Source organism: Nematolebias whitei, chromosome 8 (assembly GCF_014905685.2).
Source record: "Nematolebias whitei isolate Nwh7 chromosome 8, NemWhi1, whole genome shotgun sequence".
Lineage (NCBI taxonomy): Eukaryota > Metazoa > Chordata > Actinopteri > Cyprinodontiformes > Rivulidae > Nematolebias > Nematolebias whitei.
The window spans coordinates 51,556,967-51,575,171 of NC_056505.1; the positions used below are offsets into that span (position 1 = coordinate 51,556,967).

Sequence of the window (18,205 nt, forward strand, 5' to 3'; positions counted from 1 at the left end):
GCTGCAGCAGACGACGGAGAGGCCTGGAGCGCTGCAGCAGACGACGGAGAGGCCTGGAGCGCTGCAGCAGACGACGGAGAAGCCTGGAGCTCTGCAGCAGACGACGGAGAGGCCTGGAGCTCTGTAGCAGACGACGGAGAGGCCAGGGGCTCTGCGGCAGGAACGGGAACTGAATCTTCTGTGGCAGGAACAGAGTTTTCTGCGGCAGGAACGGGAAAGGAATCTTCTGTGGCAGGAACGGAAACAGGAACAGGAACTTCTGCGGCAGGAACAGGAACAGAATCTTCTGCGGCAGGAACAGGAACAGAATCTTCTGCGGCAGGAACGGAGTCTTCTGCAGCAGGAACGGAGTCTTCTGCGGCAGGAACAGGAACAGAATCTTCTGCGGCAGGAACAGAGTCTTCTGCAGCAGGAACAGGAACAGAATCTTCTGCGGCAGGAACGGAGTCTTCTGCGGCAGGAACGGAGTCTTCTGCGGCAGGAACAGGAACAGAATCTTCTGCGGCTGGAACGGAGTCTTCTGTGGCAGGAACAGGATCAGAATATTCTGCGGCAGGAACGGAGCATTCTGCAGCAGGAACAGGAACATAATCTTCTGCGGCAGGAACGGAGTCTTCTGCGGCAGGAACAGGATCCTCCTGGACCCCCTCGGAACAGGAGAGGTGAGGAGCATCCAACGTGACCCCCTCAGAACAGGAGAGGTGAGGAGCGTCTGTCTGGACCCCCTCGGAACAGGAGAGGTGAGGAGCGTCTGTCTGGACCCCTCGGAGCAGGAGAAGTGAAGAGCATCTGACGGGACCCCTCGGAGCAGGAGAGGTGAGGAGCGTCTGACGGGACCACCTCGGAGCAGGAGAGGTGAGGATCCACCTCGGGGGCTGCGTGCAGCGTGGGATCCACCTCGGGGACTGCGTGCAGCGTGGGATCCACCTCGGGGGTTGCGTGCAGCATGGGATCCACCTCCGGAGCTGCGTGCAGCGTGGGATCCACCTCGGGGGTTGCATGCAACGTGGGATCCACCTTGGGGGCTGCATGCAGCGTGGGATCCACCTTGGGGGCTGCGTGCAGCGTGGGATCCATCTCGGGGGCTGCGTGCAGCGTGGGATCCACCTCGGGGGCTGCATGCAGCATGGGAACCACCTCGGGGGCTGAGTGCAGCGTGGGTTCCGAGATGGCAGTGACTACAGGGGTTTTTAAAGTCCCTATCTTTGTTAGTAATAGATTGTACTCAGGAAGCCGTGCAAGACCAGGAATAGATAATAAATAATCCTCCATCTGGGACAACACAATGTCGAAGGAAGCCGGGTTAGCTTTAGCTGAATGGAATAACTCTAGTAAAGTTTGGTTTATTTGCATAAATTCTTTGGGTGAAAATGAGAATAAGAAGGGAATGTCTCTATGTGGGGGTGTGGTGACGGGTGCCACCCCACCGGAAACTTGGAAGGTGAGGCGGCGGAACACGCCCCCACGGAGTCACTGGGAATACGCTAGGGAGGTACGGTCAGGCTGGGTCGGACAGCCGCAGCGTGGTGTGCCGGTGAGAGGCCGGATTCCGCCCCCACCAGGAACCTGGAAGGTGAGGCGACGGAACCCGCCCCTGTGGCGTCAAGTGGACTGGACTCACTGAACCGAACAGGAGTGGACCGGAGCTCCCGCGGGATGTTGGATCTCGCCCCCACCGGAAACCTGGGAGGTGAGGCAGCGGATCCCGCTCCCACAGAAACACCGGAACCAGCTCTAAAATTCTGCTCAGCCGACGAGACCGGGCCGGTCGCCGCGGACTACCTCCGGAACCATTTTCTGCCACTACGGCAGCAGTGGGACGGCAGCAGGACAGGGACCGAGTGGAGCTCGTCCATCTATGGCTCGTGGAGGAAAAAGAAAAAAGGTGAGTTTGCCGAGAGAGACCCAGCCCGCTGGGTTCTGGTTTGGTCGCGTCGTAATGTCAGGATTTTCTAGGCAGGAGCGAACCCAGTAGTGCAGACAGGGACTCAACTCAGCAGAATACAAAAATAGGTATTTAATGATAAAATAAAGATACAAAATAACAGGCTGACGGGGCAGCAAAACTTACATGAACAGGAAGATAAGGCACGGGAAACTCAGGAGGACTCAGGGGACTCAGAAGACTCAGGGAACTCGGAAGACTCAGGGAACTTGGAAGACTCAGGGGAACACAGGAGACCCAACGAGTACGACGCGACAACGAACAAGACTGACAGACGGCCTATATATAGGGACAAGACGAGACGTGATTACGAACAGCTGGGACGAGACAAGGGTGGCACTAATTGAACTAACGAGAGAGCACTAGGGAACACAGACACAAACCGGGCCACAAAAAGGTACCATCCTTACAGCCTCCAACTCCTACATGTGTCCAGTTAACCACTGTTTTTGTCTGTCCAAACAGGTCTCACTTGTAAATGAGTCTTCGAGGCTCAATGTGATTTATCTGTTTAAATAAAGGTTGAATGAATTTATTGTTTATTAACAATAGTCAATGGATTATTATAGTTATTATAATATTATAGATATTATAGTTATTAACTCTTGGCAGATGCGTGTGGCTGATGATCCAAATTGGGTTGTCGTCTGTGTGTGCATCCGCTGACGCAACGGCTAAGTCCAGTTAAGCTTCAGGTGGGATCGCTGGCAGTGAGCCATCTTGACGTTTTTTACCCTTTCAACCGACCAGTCAGTACAGGGTCAAACTGTCGAGCGCAGTTTGTGATCCAAATTGGATCATCAGTTGCATGCGTCTGCTGATGCAATCAAAAGCCCGAAAACATCCAGCACATTATCTTGGACTGGCCCGAATTTCGGGTTGCGCCAGGCTGGGCAGTAGGCAGTGGGCCCGGGTTAGAAATGACAGCTCTACTGCACACACATTGAGGAGGAAGCTTTTTCTGCAGCAGGTGCAAAATAATTTAAAACAATGTATTTTAAATCAAAATTCCATGCCAATCATGTAGCTATTCCATCAATCAGCCAATTGTGTGTCATGTCCAATCTTACTTGTGCTGATTGTTTCATAAATTTTAAGTTTGTCAATTTCTTTAGGCCCAGTTGATTGCCCAGTCCATTGGGCAAGCCTTCAGTGTGGCATACCAAGAATTTTTACAAGCAAATGGTATAAACCCTGATGACCTGACTCAGAAGAAATATAGTGACCTTCTCAGCACTCAAGAAGAGTATAATGATGATCTGGTCCACTTCTCCAAGTCTGAGAACTGCAAAGATGTAAGTAGGCTGTGAATTATTAATTTGAGACTGGCTTATCTAAAGTGATGTTTTATTGTACAGTAAGATAATTAAATATGATTGTAGTTGTAGTAGTAGAAGTTTCTTTTGACTGCTCCCTCTGCAGTGGTTGCTACAGCTAGTGAACTCAGATGAATTCAACCATATCTGGTTCATATCCTGATGCATGCTCAATAATCCAGGTAGAAAAATCTAAAAAAGTTAAATCTGGTCCTCTGGACTTTCAAAAAACAAAACAAAGAAAAACAAACAAAAAAAAAACGTAAAAACGTTTCGTCTCTCATCTGAAAGACTTCCTCAGTCTGAGGTGCTGTATTCAGCTCAGTCTTATAAATAGCACCTTCTCAGAGTGGATCAACCAGTTTGCTGCTGACAACTGGTTTTGGTTATCAGCAGCAAACTGAGCTGAATACAGCGCCTCAGACTGAGGAAGTCTTTCGGATGAAAGACGAAACGTTTCTACATTTTTTTTATTAGCTTTGTTTTATGTTTTGAATGTCCAGAGGACCAGAATTAACTTTTTTAGACATATCTGGTTCAGTTCTCAAGTGGTTCACCTCCTACTTGACCAACAGAGCTCTCTCTGCCATGATGGATATTCTGTCTTCCTCTACTGCCCCTCTTTCTCATGGTGTGCTGCAAGGCTCTATTCTCGGTACTCTCCTTTTCTCTCTTTATTTGCTGCAACTTGGATCAGTTACAGCCAGTCACTTTTCTTTTCGCTGCCATGCTGACAAAATTTATTTTCCTAGGAAGACTAAAACTAGTGATCCTCATTTTTTTCTTTGATTGTACTGCTGACATTAAACAATGGTGTCAGCAAATATTTGTGTTTTTAAATGAGTGAAAGATGGAATGTATTTTTTTAATGCTCCCTGTAACTTTGGTGCATTGACATCCAAGTTCACACCCACAGTTAAAAAACTTGGTTGTGACCTTTGACAAGGATTTTGAAGGTCAACAAACATTTAGTCTCTGTAGGAAAGGCCAACTTTTATCGGTTACGTCTTTTAACCAAAGTTAAATTTGTTTTTTTTAATCGTCCTGACCTGGAAAAATACATTCATGCTTTTATTAGCTCAAGGCTCGATTGCTGCAATGCTCTGTATGCAGGTATCTCCCAAACCTCCATTAGACATCTTCAACTGGTCCAAAATCCTGCAGCCCATCTTTTAACCACCACCCACAGACGTGAGCACATCACGCCGGTTTTATTTTATCTCCATTGGCTTCTGTTATGCCTTATACTATTAAACAAAATATACATTCCCCTTCCATTTTATAATTGATTTTAAAGATTTAAAGCACTTTTATTGAAGCCAGAATGTCTGACTTCAGGACCAACACATCCATCTCTCTGGGACCTGGTGAGGGCAGAGCTGAGTACTTCGAGCTGAGGCTTTAGAAGTACTATAGCACAAGGTAGTGTTGGGCCCAGCAGCCACAGGCCCCATATACATATATTTCATCAATTTTGTCACCATTTTTCAGCTTTGCCAAGTCAATCACACAACAATGTTGAATATTTGAGCATTCAACTTAAAGGTAGTGAGAATATATCCTGATATATGCTCAATAATCCAGGTAGAAAAATCCAAAAATGTTCAATCTGGTCCTCTAGACATTCAAAAAACAAGAAAACAAAAAAAAAAAAAAAAAAAAAAAAAAGTAGAAACGTTTCGTATTTCATCCGAGAGACTTCCTCAGTCTGAGGTGCTGTATTCAGCTCAGTCTCTTAAATAGCACCTTCTCAGGGTGGATCAACCAGTTTGCTGCTGACAACCAAAACCAGCTGCTCACATGCTCAAGAAGGACCATCAGCCTAACAATGGATCATTAGCACCTGATGGCTGTTTACTGTTCACAGAGGGTTGAGTGATACTAGCAATAACAGCATTGTAAGAGGGGGACAATTGATCACGCAGGCTCCACCCCTGTTTAATGATGGATGGTTTCTTTTCACAAATATGGCCTCCTTTACTCCTCTCTCAAACCATCGTTCCTCTCTATCCAGGATGTGAACATCTTCATCCCTGAAAGAGTGACCGCTGGCCTGGAGATGAGTGTAGACCTCAGAATCCTGGCCTGATGATGTTGATCTTCTGTGCTGGGCCATCCTTTTGGCCAGTGGCTGTTTAGTTTCCCCAATGTAAGACTGATCACCCTCCTGACACTGAACAACATACACAATATTACTCTGTTTGTGCCGTGGGACTGGATCTTTGGGATGAACCAGTCTTTATTGTATCCTGATGCATGCTTTATTATATTTTGGGGTTTAAAAGCCACTGGGACGTTATGTTTAGAAAATAAACGTCTCAGTTTCTCTGATACCCCCTCAACATATGGAATGACCACTGGTCTGGGTCTGGGTTCCTCCTTTTCACCTGTTGGCTGACTGGAGTCCTGTTTGGGTTTCTTCTCTGCTTCCAGGAAGGCCCAGTTAGGATATCCACATTGCTCTAGAGCCTGTCTTGTGTGGGATTTCTCCTTCTTCCTGGCTCCTGAGTTAGTGGGGACGCTGTCTGCTCTGTGGTACAGAGTCCTGATGACTCCTAACTTGTGCTCCAAAGGGTGATGGGAGTCAAACTGTAGTGAGAATATCTTCTCGAAAGGTACTTTTCGAGCAGTATTGGCAGAAGCCCAAGCTAAATACCCTCTACTCCTCTGCTGCCAACTTGTTCCTCGATCAAAATATATTTTGTACCACTTGATGGATTATTTTATGAAACTTTTCAGAAGCAATCAGTGTAGATATTGACAACTGATTAACTTTTGGACTCATCCAGTGGCCCTGGGGGAGCAAGAACCTTGCCCATAGACTCTCATTAAAAATTGTACTTGTTACAGTTAACTCCTCTTCATTACAAGAAATAGGAAGATTCTGGGCACAGATCTGCTGCGCCCGGGCACACGGTCGAATGCGAACAGTACTGATCGTGCTTCCGGTCCTGGAACAGGATTTTTGTTGTTGTCTGGGAACAGATCATGCGGTGACACTCACAACCAGGCAGGCTGCAGGTAGGCTTTAAGCCATTGAAAGCCCTTTATCTAATGCCTATTTGCCATTTCTGACTGAAAACCTCTCAACTTTTAGATGTCTGTTTGTGAAAAAACCTTGAGTTGACTATGCATTCTTAAAGTGGGAACTGGTGAGTTTGTTTGTTTGTTTGTTTTTTTTTGTTTCTGGAGCTAGCATGCTAGCACTAGCTTTTATCTAATGCCTATGTTGCCATTCCTGGCTGATATGCCTCTCAACTTTTAGATGTCTTTGTGAAAAAAAACTTCAGCTGACTGTATTCTAAAAGTGGGAACTGGTGAGTTTGTTCATGGAGCTAGTAGGCTAGTATTAGCCTCCAGGTTATTGTACTGGGTTGGGTTCTGTGCTAAATCAGTGCTATATTGCTACATTTATTTGAATGTGCATATAGAAAATATTATTGGCAAACATCAATACTTTTCTATCCTAAATGTCACTAATGGTGTTATACTATTTCTGAACACCTGCATTTGTATTGATCTGGATAATGATAAATAAGCCTCTTGCAAGTAACTAGCTTCTAGTATTAACACTGAAGCATTTAAATTTAAGGTACACTGAGATGGTGAAATGTTATATGCTAAGGAGCAATATTAGGACCTTTAATATTAGGAATATTTAAGAGTACTCAAATAATGAGCTTGGTTCTATTTATACACTTTTATGAACTTATATTACTATAGTAATGATGATAAAATATGTACATGCATTACTTATATTTATGATGGTTTTTGATATTGATAAAACCTAGGGTTAATGATTATTAGGTCTGTTTCACACAGCCCAGGTTCCTGTCTATTGCTGAGGATGGAGAGCTAACCCAAGTTTCGAACCAGGAGATCGGTTGAACCCCCATAACTCCTTTGGTAGGAGGCACTTTTAGCCTTTGTGTGTGTGTGTGTGTGTGTGATGGTGTGTGTGTGTGTGTGTGCGTGTGCGTGCGTGTGTGCGCTCTCCCAAACAGAGAGCTCGCAGCAGTCAGATAACAGCTCTCACACTGACTTTGTGATTTTATTTAAAACTAAATAAAAGTCAACTAGACTTTAGCTCTGGTTTTAACATGTAATAAAACAAAATAAAGAGAAGAAAAAGAACATTATAAAATCAGGAACATAAATAGTGACCAGTTATCAATAAAATCATAATGATCAGTAAACTTACAGACGAAAAAAACAAAAGTATTTTAGCGCTTTTCCTATGCTTTTGTGGGTATTATCTTTGTCTGACAAACAAAGCTGCAGTTTTCGTTTTTTAGATCCAAAAGATCACTTAACCTAAACAACAATTTAATGGAGGTTGTAAGCAAACCTGCTTCGGGTCCCGTCTGTTAGCACAGTCAAGGATTTTTTACAGAATCAGCTTGTCCTCCTAAAACATACACGCATAGACAGACAGAAGTTTTGCACGTGTCTTAAATTTTTAGAATAACGCCGGCTTCTCAGTCTCACTCCAAGTTTGTAGAGTTTCTTGACAGGGCCTCACCGTTTTTTCTTTTTCTTTCTTTAAAAAAGAAAGAGGTGAGGTGGCTTGGTCATCTGTTTAGGATGCCTTCTGGACGCCTCCCTGGTGAGGTGTTCCGGACACGCCCCACTGGGAGGAGACCCAGAAGAAGACCCAGGACACGCTGGAGGGACTATGTTTCTCGGCGGGCCTGGGAACGCCTCGGAATTCCCCCGGGAGAGCTGGCCCAAGTGGCTGGGAGAGGGAAGTCTGGGCCTCCCTACTTAGGCTGCTACCCCCGCGACCCGACCCCAGATAAGCGGAAGAAAATGGATGGATGGATGGAAAAAAAAAGGGGTCTTGGCTTATGCGTCACTCTTTTTTGTCAATCTAAGGTCTCGATTCAGAAAAGGTTTCACTTTTTGCTTGTAAACTGTAAAAATCTCACTTATCAAATAAGGTCTCGATTTACGTTACTTATTTGGAATGTAAATTTCTTAAACCTTAGAATCTCATTTATTCAGAAGAGGTCTGGACTCATTTTACTTATAACGTAAGAAATAGTCTCAGCTGTTTAAAACCAAAATATTATGACAAAGTTCTCATGTCGCTGTTGTTGTGTGAACGACATCTGATTTTCCGTCTATCTGCCATTGGTGGGCTCGTGATGGACCTAAGAAACGCTGGCCTGAATGGGAATGAAAGCCCGCAAGACTTTAGTTCCACCGTGCGCACGGATTTTTCAGCGTGTCCGGTCGAACCTCACCAGCAAACAGGTATGTCAGAAATCCAGGGTCACGTGATATTGCTCGTAAACCTCTATTATTCATGCATTCACTCATTTACACACACAAAAAGAGAAAGAGAGAGAAAGTTGCAGAGAAGAAAAACAAAAACAAAAAAACGAGACAAAACAGAAATGAGACGCGTCTAAAAGAAATGTCTGTTGAACCTCACTTTAGGTCCAAATAGTTCTCGGCAAAAAATGTCTCACTTTTTTCAGGTCTTGACAAAATTTACCTAATTTTTATAACACTGAAGATCATGATTCTTTTTGGTTAGACTTTACGCATTAGCTCTGAACCTTATGTTAAAAAATCTCACTTCTTTAAAATTTGAGGTCTTGGTTTCAACACAACTAGTACTATACCGTATTTTCTCACGTATAACGATCTTATTTTTATACTCACTTCTTGTCGTCTGGTGAGGTGTCCGGTCAGATTTCCATCACTCTGTCCGCCAGAGGTCCAAATAAGACCTACAAACGCTGGCCTGGACAGAAAGAAAAACTTCCAGGGCTTTACCTTGAACGTGCACGGCTTCAGCGCGTCTGGATTGGATCACACCGTCAGACAGCTATGAGGAGAATCCAGGTCAGCGGCACCAATAAATGAAGGGTTTTTCTTAACCATCACCTTTAAAAAAACCACACGAGAGACAAGAGTGATTATTCAGAACGGGTCCTTGCATGGAGGAACATAGATTCTAATGGTCAGGATCTAAGTTCAACTTGCCTGAAGCGTAGTTTGTATTTATTGGTGACAGTTTGCTGATAACAAGGTTCTTTACACAGACGTGGCAAACAGAAAAACAAGGACAGTAAGTATTTTGATAATGAAAAATAAACAAGAACTGTGATTTAGAAGCATCTTCTGGAACATTCTTAACAGTTTATAAGTCTTGTATAACAGATAACTGGATGTTGACGCACACACAGAAACTGGTCAAAGCAAGTTGGCTGATTACAATGAAAAGTATTCAAAAAAAGAATTTTAAATGATTACTCTTAAAAAATTCCCTATCAGACTTACTATGCTGCTCTGGACTCTCTCCTCTTAACTGTTTTTCTGATGAACTTCCATTTACTGATCACCTCATGATTTCATTCAGTGTCAATCTTAAATTTTCTTCAGAGAAACCTCTACGCACTCTTTCCTTCCGTAATATTAAGAATATCAACCATGAAATTCTTTGGTCTCATATTAATAATACCATCTTCACCTTCAGTTCTTTTAACCCGGATGACCTTGTCACATTCTACAATAACAGCCTCACCAACATCCTTACCTCTGTTGCTCCTCTGAAACCCCAGTCTGTCTCCTTCTCCAACTCTGCACCCTGGTTCACTCCAGAACTCCGTTCTTTGAAATCCAAAGGTCGGAGGTTGGAACGACTCTATAAGAAATCCGGTCTCTCAACTCACAAGGAACTCTATGCGAACCACGTCATCCAGTATAAGGACAGTATTTCTCAAGCCAAATCCAGCTACTTCTCTGACATCATCATTTCCAATGTTGGCAATTCAAAGACATTGTTCTTTCTCCTTAACCGTTCAGTCTCATCTCCTAATTCATTACCCTCTCACATGGTTTCCACAGAATTTTGCAACTCTCTGATGTCCTATTTCAATGAAAATATTATTTCAATTCATAAACACCTTGGACCTAATACTGTCCCCAGCATCTATGTTGAACTCCCCCTCCCTCCCTCCCCTTCTCTGTCTTCTCCCTCCCCTCTGCTGAAGACATTGCTGACATTATCAGCAAGTCTAAGTCCTCATCCTGTCAGCTTGATCCATTTCCCACAGTTTTTGTTAAATCCTGTCTCCCATCTCTGCTTCCCATCATCAGTAATATCATCCACTCCTCCCTAACCTATGGCATTGTTCCCACAGCTTTCAAATCTGCTGCCATCACCCCATCATCAAGAAACCAGGTCTTGACTTTACCAACTTCAGTAATCTTCGTCCAATCTCTAATCTGCCCTTTATTTCCAAAGTTCTTGAAAAAGCCGTTGCTAGTCAACTTCACTTTCACCTATCCAACAATAACATTTATGAAGAGTTTCAATCTGGTTTTCACCCCCACCATAGCACCGAAACAGCTCTAATAAAAATAACCAATGATCTTCTTCTTGCTGCTGACTCTGGTCTTCTGTCTATCCTCATTCTATTTGATCTAAGTTCTGCCTTCGACACAATCTGTTATTCTATCCTTTTCAACAGATTAACCTCCATTGGCATCTCAGGTACTCTGTTAGACTGATTCATATCTTATCTCTCTGACCGCACTCAATTCAGTCAGCTTAAATCCTTTCATTCCCAGTCTTCCCCTGTCTCCATGGGTGTCCCCCAAGGCTCTGTCCTCGGACCCCTCCTCTTCATCATTTACCTCCTTCCTCTAGGTCACATCTTCCGCAAATTTGGTGTCCATTTTCACCGTTATGCTGATGACACACAGCTCTACTTGTCAACAAAACCAAACTCCACCCCCCCACCCTCCATCCTTACCTACTGTCTCAATGAGCTAAATCATTGGTTTTCTAACAATTTACTACAACTAAACAGTGACAAAACAGAAATCATTCTTGTCGGTATCAAAAACTCTGTTTCAAAATCAGAACATCTTCTCATCCCCCTTAACAACTCTCTGCTATCCCCCTCGCCTCAGGTCAAGAGTCTTGGCATCATCCTCAACACCACTCTCTCCTTCACTTCACACATCAAAAACGTTACTCGGTCTGCCTATTTCCATCTCCGAAATATTAATCGTCTCCACCCTTCTCTCACACCCCGCTCCACAGCCATCCTTGTGCACAGTCTTGTGACTTCCTGGATTGACTACTGCAACTCCCTTCTTTATGGCCTCCCCAACAAATCTCTCCAGAAGCTACAATTGGTCCAGAACTCAGCTGCCCGTGTCATCACTCAAACCTCCTCCTATAACCACATCACTCCTGTCCTGCAGCAGCTCCATTGGCTCCCGGTTAAATCACGCATTGTATTCAAAATTCTTCTTCTCACTTTCAAAGCTATCCACAACCTTGCCCCTTCTTACCTATCCGACCTCCTACACATCTCCATCCCCTCTCGCTCTCTCAGATCCTCCTCTTCACTACACCTCCATGTACCCTCTGCCTGCCTCTCCATCATGGGGAGCAGGGCCTTCACCTGCTCTGCCCCTCATCTCTGGAACTCTCTACCCCCTGACTTATGAAACACCACTTCTCTTTCTCTATTCAAGACTGCTCTGAAAACACATCTCTTTAGACTCGCTTATCCTTAACTTTGCTGTATGTATTTTATATTCTTCATATTTTTATATTCTCTATGTATTTTATATTCTGTATATATTTTATATTCTTTATGTATTTTATATTTCAATTTATTCCTGTTGATCTTTGCAGTATGCTTGTTGTTTGTTTTTACACAATCTTTCTGATATGTTTCTTACTGTAACGTGTCCTTGGGTGTCCTGAAAGGCGCTTTTTAAATAAAATGATTATTATTATTATTATATTATTATATAGTGTGTCAAGTGACCGAAGAGGTTGGTGTAACTTGCTTTCCAACAAAGACAGTTTTGGGTTTAGCATGTGGGTGGCACGGCGTGGCGAAGTAAGACGTAATGCCGTCGCCATACGATTGGCTCTAAATTGCACAGATTAGAGCCGAGGTGCACCAAAATCAGTTTGATCAATCATTATCTACCCCTTGAACGGGAATCCATGATAAGTGGTCAATAGCCTCCACAGCGCCCCCAAGAATATTTTAAAACCTCAGCCCCAAGCCATTTTATGACCGATAATTCTGAAACTCTGTAACGAGTCTGTATGGATCAGTACAACACCTGACTCAGGACAATAAGCCAAAAAGGCAGGTTGGAGATCCGAAGGGACCTCCAGAGATGCCCCAAAACTCTGGTGGACGGCCCGGCCACTGTCCAAAAAGTGGCAAAGTCCAGGTCAGATGGCCGTGTAAGCCTTGCTGGGTCCAGATCAAAGGCAAGACCAGGACCAGTGCCGCACCAGGCAGGAGGATCCGAGCTGCAGCCCACACGGATGTCTTGGAGGCTGCAGCCATCATGGGGGTCCCTGGGGACCATTGCGGCCGACATGGGGGTCCTGGAGGGCCGAGGAGCTTCAGTAGTCGACATGGAGGGCCGAGGAGCTGCTGGAGCCAACATGGAGGGCCGTGGAGGCGAATCTTCTGTGGTAGGCGGTGAATCTTCTGTGGTAGGCGGTGAATCTTCTGCGGTAGGCGGCAAATCTTCTGCGGTAGGCGGCAAATCTTCTGCGGTAGGTGGCAAATCTTCTGCGGTAGGCGGCGAATCTTCTGCGGTAGTGGAGCGCGCCGGCCCCTCTGGAGACGTGGAGAGCGCCGGCCCCTCTGGAGACGTGGAGAGCACCGGCCCCTCTGGAGACGTGGAGAGCGCCGGTCCCTCTGGAGACGTGGAGAGCGCCGGCCCCTCTGGAGACTTGGAGAGCGCCGGCCCCTCTGGAGACTTTGAGAGATGGAAGGGTGTTGCCGCCAACATGTAGGACTGTGGACCTGGCAAGGGGGTCTGAGGGACAGACATGGAGGCCTGGAGGGGAGCTACAGCCAGCTTGGAGGCCTGGAGGGGAGCTGCAGCCAACTTGGAGGCCTGGAGGGGAGCTGCAGCCAACTTGTAGGCCTGGAGGGGAGCTGCAGCCAACTTGGAGGCCTGGAGGGAAGCTGCAGCCCTCTTGGAGGCCTGGAGGGGTTCTGCAGACCACTTGGAGGCCTGGAGGCGTGCTGCAGCCAACTTGGAGGCCTGGAGGGGTGATGCAGCCAACTTGGAGGTCTGGAACTCAACTGGAGGCGGTGCAGCGGAAGCCCAAATAACAACAAGCACAGGGGCCAGGACAGCCGCAAGCATAGTGGCCAGCGCTGCCACTTGTGGAATCTGGGGGTCTGTGGCCTCTGGAACCAGGGGCCCAGCCAATGCTGTCATGGGGGTTTTGGAGATTGCAGCAACTGAAGAGAGGGCCTGGACTTCTGCAGCAGGCGACGTGGTGGCCTGGGGAGCTGCTGGGGCAGGCGACGTGGTGGCCTGGGGAGCTGCTGGGGCAGGTGACGTGGAGGCCTGGGGAGCTGCTGGGGCAGCTGGTCTGGGACTCTGTGGGACCACGGCAGCTGGTCTGGGACTCTGTGGGACCACGGCAGTTGGTCTGGGACTCTGTGGGACCACGGCAGCTGGTCTGGGACTCTGTGGGACCACGGCAGCTGGTCTGGGACTCTGTGGGACCACTGCAGCTGGTCTGGGATTCTGTGGGACCACGGCAGCTAGTCTGAGACTCTGTGGGACCACCGCAGCTGGTCTGGGACTCTGTGGGACCACGGCAGCTAGTCTGAGACTCTGTGGGACCACTGCAGCTAGTCTGAGACTCTGTGGGACAACTGGAAACGTTTGGGGCAAGGGCTCTGAGGGCGGAGGGGCGGGACGTTGGAAGGACCGGCGCATTGTGCGCCTATGGCTCTTCTGAGGGCGAGGGACCTGGCAGGGAGGAAACCACAAATCCTCGTCTTCGTCCGACTCAGTCTCCTGATCCCAAAAGGGGAACGGGGACTTGGACCTGTTCATGAGGCGGAGAGCCCAACGCTGGGCTTCTCTTTTCTCCACCTCACCCAAGAGGACAGGCTGAGCCTGAGGGAAACCATCCGGCTTTATTGCCAGGCGGGTGAATGTAAATTGATCCTCCAATTTACCAGAACGCCACCTCTGAGTCTGTGCTGGATCCATATTTTGGCCAGATTACTCTGTAACGAGTCTGTATGGATCAGCACAACACTTGACGCAGGACAATATTTAAAAAAAAGGTTTTATTTATTAAAGGCGTTTGTCTGGGGAAGATCCGAGCCTTGGTTCTGGTCCAATCTATGAAGACAGACAGGTTAGTGACTGCAAAAAGTTTCTGGGAGCTGAGAGAGGTGGTGTGCACGTCACTAACCTTCTGTGGCAGGAACAGGGCTGAGACAGAGAACGTTGGAGGGCTGGGCAGGAAACAGAATCCAGGGACGTAGCAGGGGTCGAGAGCCAGGAGCAGTGTGAACAGGCAAAAGGATGATCCGTAGTCATGGTCGAAGAGGAGAGCAAGGTTGTACCGTGTAGGCCGAGAGCGTGGTATCCAGACAGGGGCAAAGTCAAAGCAAGGAGTCAAGAGTGAAGCTGTGGTCAAAAACGAAGAAACTAGGAACGAGAAAATGCTGGATAATTTACTGGCTGTGAGGCTTTCAATAATCTGGCACCTTGCAGAGGCAAGAGCTGAGTTTTTATAGGGCTGGCACCAGGTGTAGAGCATCAACACTGATTACTGTGATCAGGGAGAATAAGGTAGGCAGGCTTTGCAGGGGTGATTGACAGGCAGCTAGAAATGACAGAGGGAGAGTGGCCAGAGTGACAGGAGCTGAATGAATGAGAGGGGAACTCAAAACTGAAGGAGGAAAAAACGTGAATGATCTTAAAACGGGCTGTGGTATGAGGAGCAGAGGCTTGAACAGATGTGGGGGCAGCGGGGGCAGCGGGGGCAGCGGAGGCCGCTGAGCGTGACAAACTCAGTGAACATCTGTATCTTCTCAGGACCTATGACAAAGTCTCTTGGAGTCATGGTCCACACTCAACAGGAAGTCGGCCATTTTGGATCAAAGTGTCATTTTGGGGCATTTCTAATTGTGAGTTTTAAAACAAACTCCTCCTAAGGATTTGGAAAGATTGCCTTCAAACTTGGTTAATATGTCCTTAAAACATTGGGGAGTAAAAGTTATAAAAAAACTTGCTTTTTTGTACAGGCCCTTCTCAAAAAATTAGCATATTGTGATAAAGGTCATTATTTTCCATAATGTAATGATAAAAATGAAACTTTCATATATTTTCAGATTCATTGCACACCAACTGAAATATTTCAGGTCTTTAATTGTTTTAATACTGATGATTATGGCATACAGCTCATGAAAACCCAAAATGCCTGTCCCAAAAAATTAGCATATTTCATCCCACCAATGAAAGACAAGTGTTTTTAATACAAAAAACGCCAACCTTCAAATAATTATGTTCAGTTATGCACTCAATACTTGGTCGGGAATCATTTTGCATGAATGACTGCTTCAATGCGGCGTGGCATGGAGGCAATCAGCCTGTGGCCCTGCTGAGGTGTTATGGAGGCCCAGGATGCTTTGATAGCAGCCTTAAGCTCATCCAGAGTGTTGGGTCTTGTGTCTCTCAACTTTCTCTTCACAATATCCCACAGGTTCTCTATGGGGTTCAGGTCAGGAGAGTTGGCAGGCCAATTGAGCACAGTAATACCATGGTCAGTAAACCATTTACCAGTGGTTTTGGCACTGTGAGCAGGTGCCAGGTCGTTCTGAAAAATTAAATCTTCATCTCCATAAAGCTTTTCAGCAGATGAAAGCATGAAGTGCTCCAAAATCTCCTGATAGCTAGCTGCATTGACCCTGCCCTTGAAAAAACACAGTGGACCAACACCAGCAGCTGACATGGCACCCCAGTGACTGTGGAAACTTGACACTGGACCTCAAGCAATGTGAATTCTGTGTCTCCTCTCTTCCTCCAGACTCTGGGACCTTGATTTCTAAAGGAAATGCAAAATTTACTGTAATCAGAGAACATAACTTTGGACCACTCAGCAGCAGTCCCAGGTGAGATGCTTCTGACGCAGTCTCTTGTTCAAAAGTGGCTTGACCTGGGGAATGCGGCACCTGTAGCCCATTTCCTGCACACGCCTGTGCACGGTGGCTCTGGATGTTTCTACTCCAGACTCAGTCCACTGCTTCCGCAGGTCCCCCAAGGTCTGGAATTGGCCCTTCTCCACAATCCTCCTCAGGGTCCGGTCACCTCTTCTTGTTGTGCAGCGTTTTCTGCCACACTTTTCCCTTCCCACAGACTTCCCACTGAGGTGCCATGATACAGCACTCTGGGAACAGCCTATTCGTTCAGCAGTTTCTTTCTGTGTCTTACCCTCTTGCTTGAGGGTGTCAATGATGGCCTTCTGGACAGCAGTCAGGTCGGCAGTCTTACCCATGATTGCGGTTTTGAGTAATGAACAAGGCTGGGAGTTTTTAAAAGCCTCAGGAATCTTTTGCAGGTGTTTAGAGTTACGTCGTTGATTCAGATGGTTAGGTTAATAGCTTGTTTAGACAACCTTTTCATGATATGCTAATTTTTTGGGACAGGTATTTTGGGTTTTCATGAGCTGTATGCCATAATCATCAGTATTAAAACAATTAAAGACCTGAAATATTTCAGCTGGTGTGCAATGAATCTGAAACATAAAAGTTTCATTTTTATCATTACATTATGGAAAATAATGACCTTTATCACAATATGCTAATTTTTTGAGAAGGACCTGTATATGTATATATCAGAATCATAATAAACTTTATTGGCATTGCACTGAGATACAACGAGAATATGTAGGTACAGTCGTCCGAAAGATGGGCGGAGTGTACGAAGCTGCGGCTATTAAATAGCGCGGCCTTGTTATTCTTGTTCAGAATAATAATTTGCTTAGATGAAAAAAGGAAAGAAAACATGAGGAGAGATGTTATTAAAAAAAGATCTCTCACGTTGTGTCCTAGACAGGGCAAATAAGAGGTATTATTCATCATCTGCTCAGTTGAGGTTCTGTTACATGTCCACGGCCTTGGGGAAAGGAAGGGTGAGGAAACAGCCAAATCATCTTTGTTGATTTCAAAACATTCCAGGAGGAGCTGAGATAAGTCCGGTGTCAAGGCTACAATTTGGGTCAGGCAGAACACGTGAATTGTTGTTTCTGCCTTTTAAAGTCTCGCTGGTATATATTCCTCTGATGGAAACTCCAAAACAGACAAATTGATCCTTTACACCAAAAGTTGAGCTCACAGCTTCTCCAAGATTTTTCCCACCATTCATGAGTGCTGCTAGTGAGTTCACAGTCCTGATAACAGCTGCTCCAGCTCCCTGCTGCAGCTCTCCAAATTCAGTCTGAGCACTGTTGCGCTTCGACACATCCACACGAATTTATAGACAATCCAGAATTCACCAGCCAAACAGCAAAAAGCCAGTTGTCATCATGAATCCAATTTGTTTCCGTCGAGGTAAGAGGGTCTTCCTTACCCTGACTACTGTCAGGAGAAGTTGATCAATTTTGTTGAGAGACCAGCTGATCCTTTGAATTAAGAGGCATGCCAAAAAAAAAAGAGGCGTTTTAAGGGTTCACAGGACAAAAGAGTGCAGCAGGGAAGCGGGTGGGGAGGGGGAGGGGGAAGACAGGGAAACACTTTTGTTTTCACGGGAGGATAGAGAGAAAAAAAAAGTGTATACACACACACACACACACACACACACACACACACACACACACACATATATATATATATATATATATATATATATACACATACATATTTAAACACACATATATATATACATATACACATATATATTTACACACTCACATATATATACATATATACATATACACATATATACACACACACATATATATATATATATACACATGTATACATATAGTATATACATATATACACATATATATATACAGAAAAACATTCATTTACATATATACAGTACATAAATACATATATATACAAAAATACATGTACATACATACATATATATATATATATATATATATATATATATATAT

At 45.5% G+C, this 18,205-nt stretch overlaps 1 protein-coding gene across 1 annotated transcript in view; it reads left to right on the top strand.

Annotated features, from left to right (window-relative positions):
- LOC119413726 (amyloid-beta A4 precursor protein-binding family A member 1-like) overlaps nt 1–18,205 on the top strand; it is a 123,832-nt gene that overhangs the window by 40,875 nt on the left and 64,752 nt on the right. Inside the window, exon 5 of the mRNA XM_037680780.1 lies at nt 3,061–3,240. Coding sequence (XP_037536708.1) covers nt 3,061–3,240 — 180 coding nt within the window. The remainder of the gene's footprint in view (nt 1–3,060; nt 3,241–18,205) is intronic.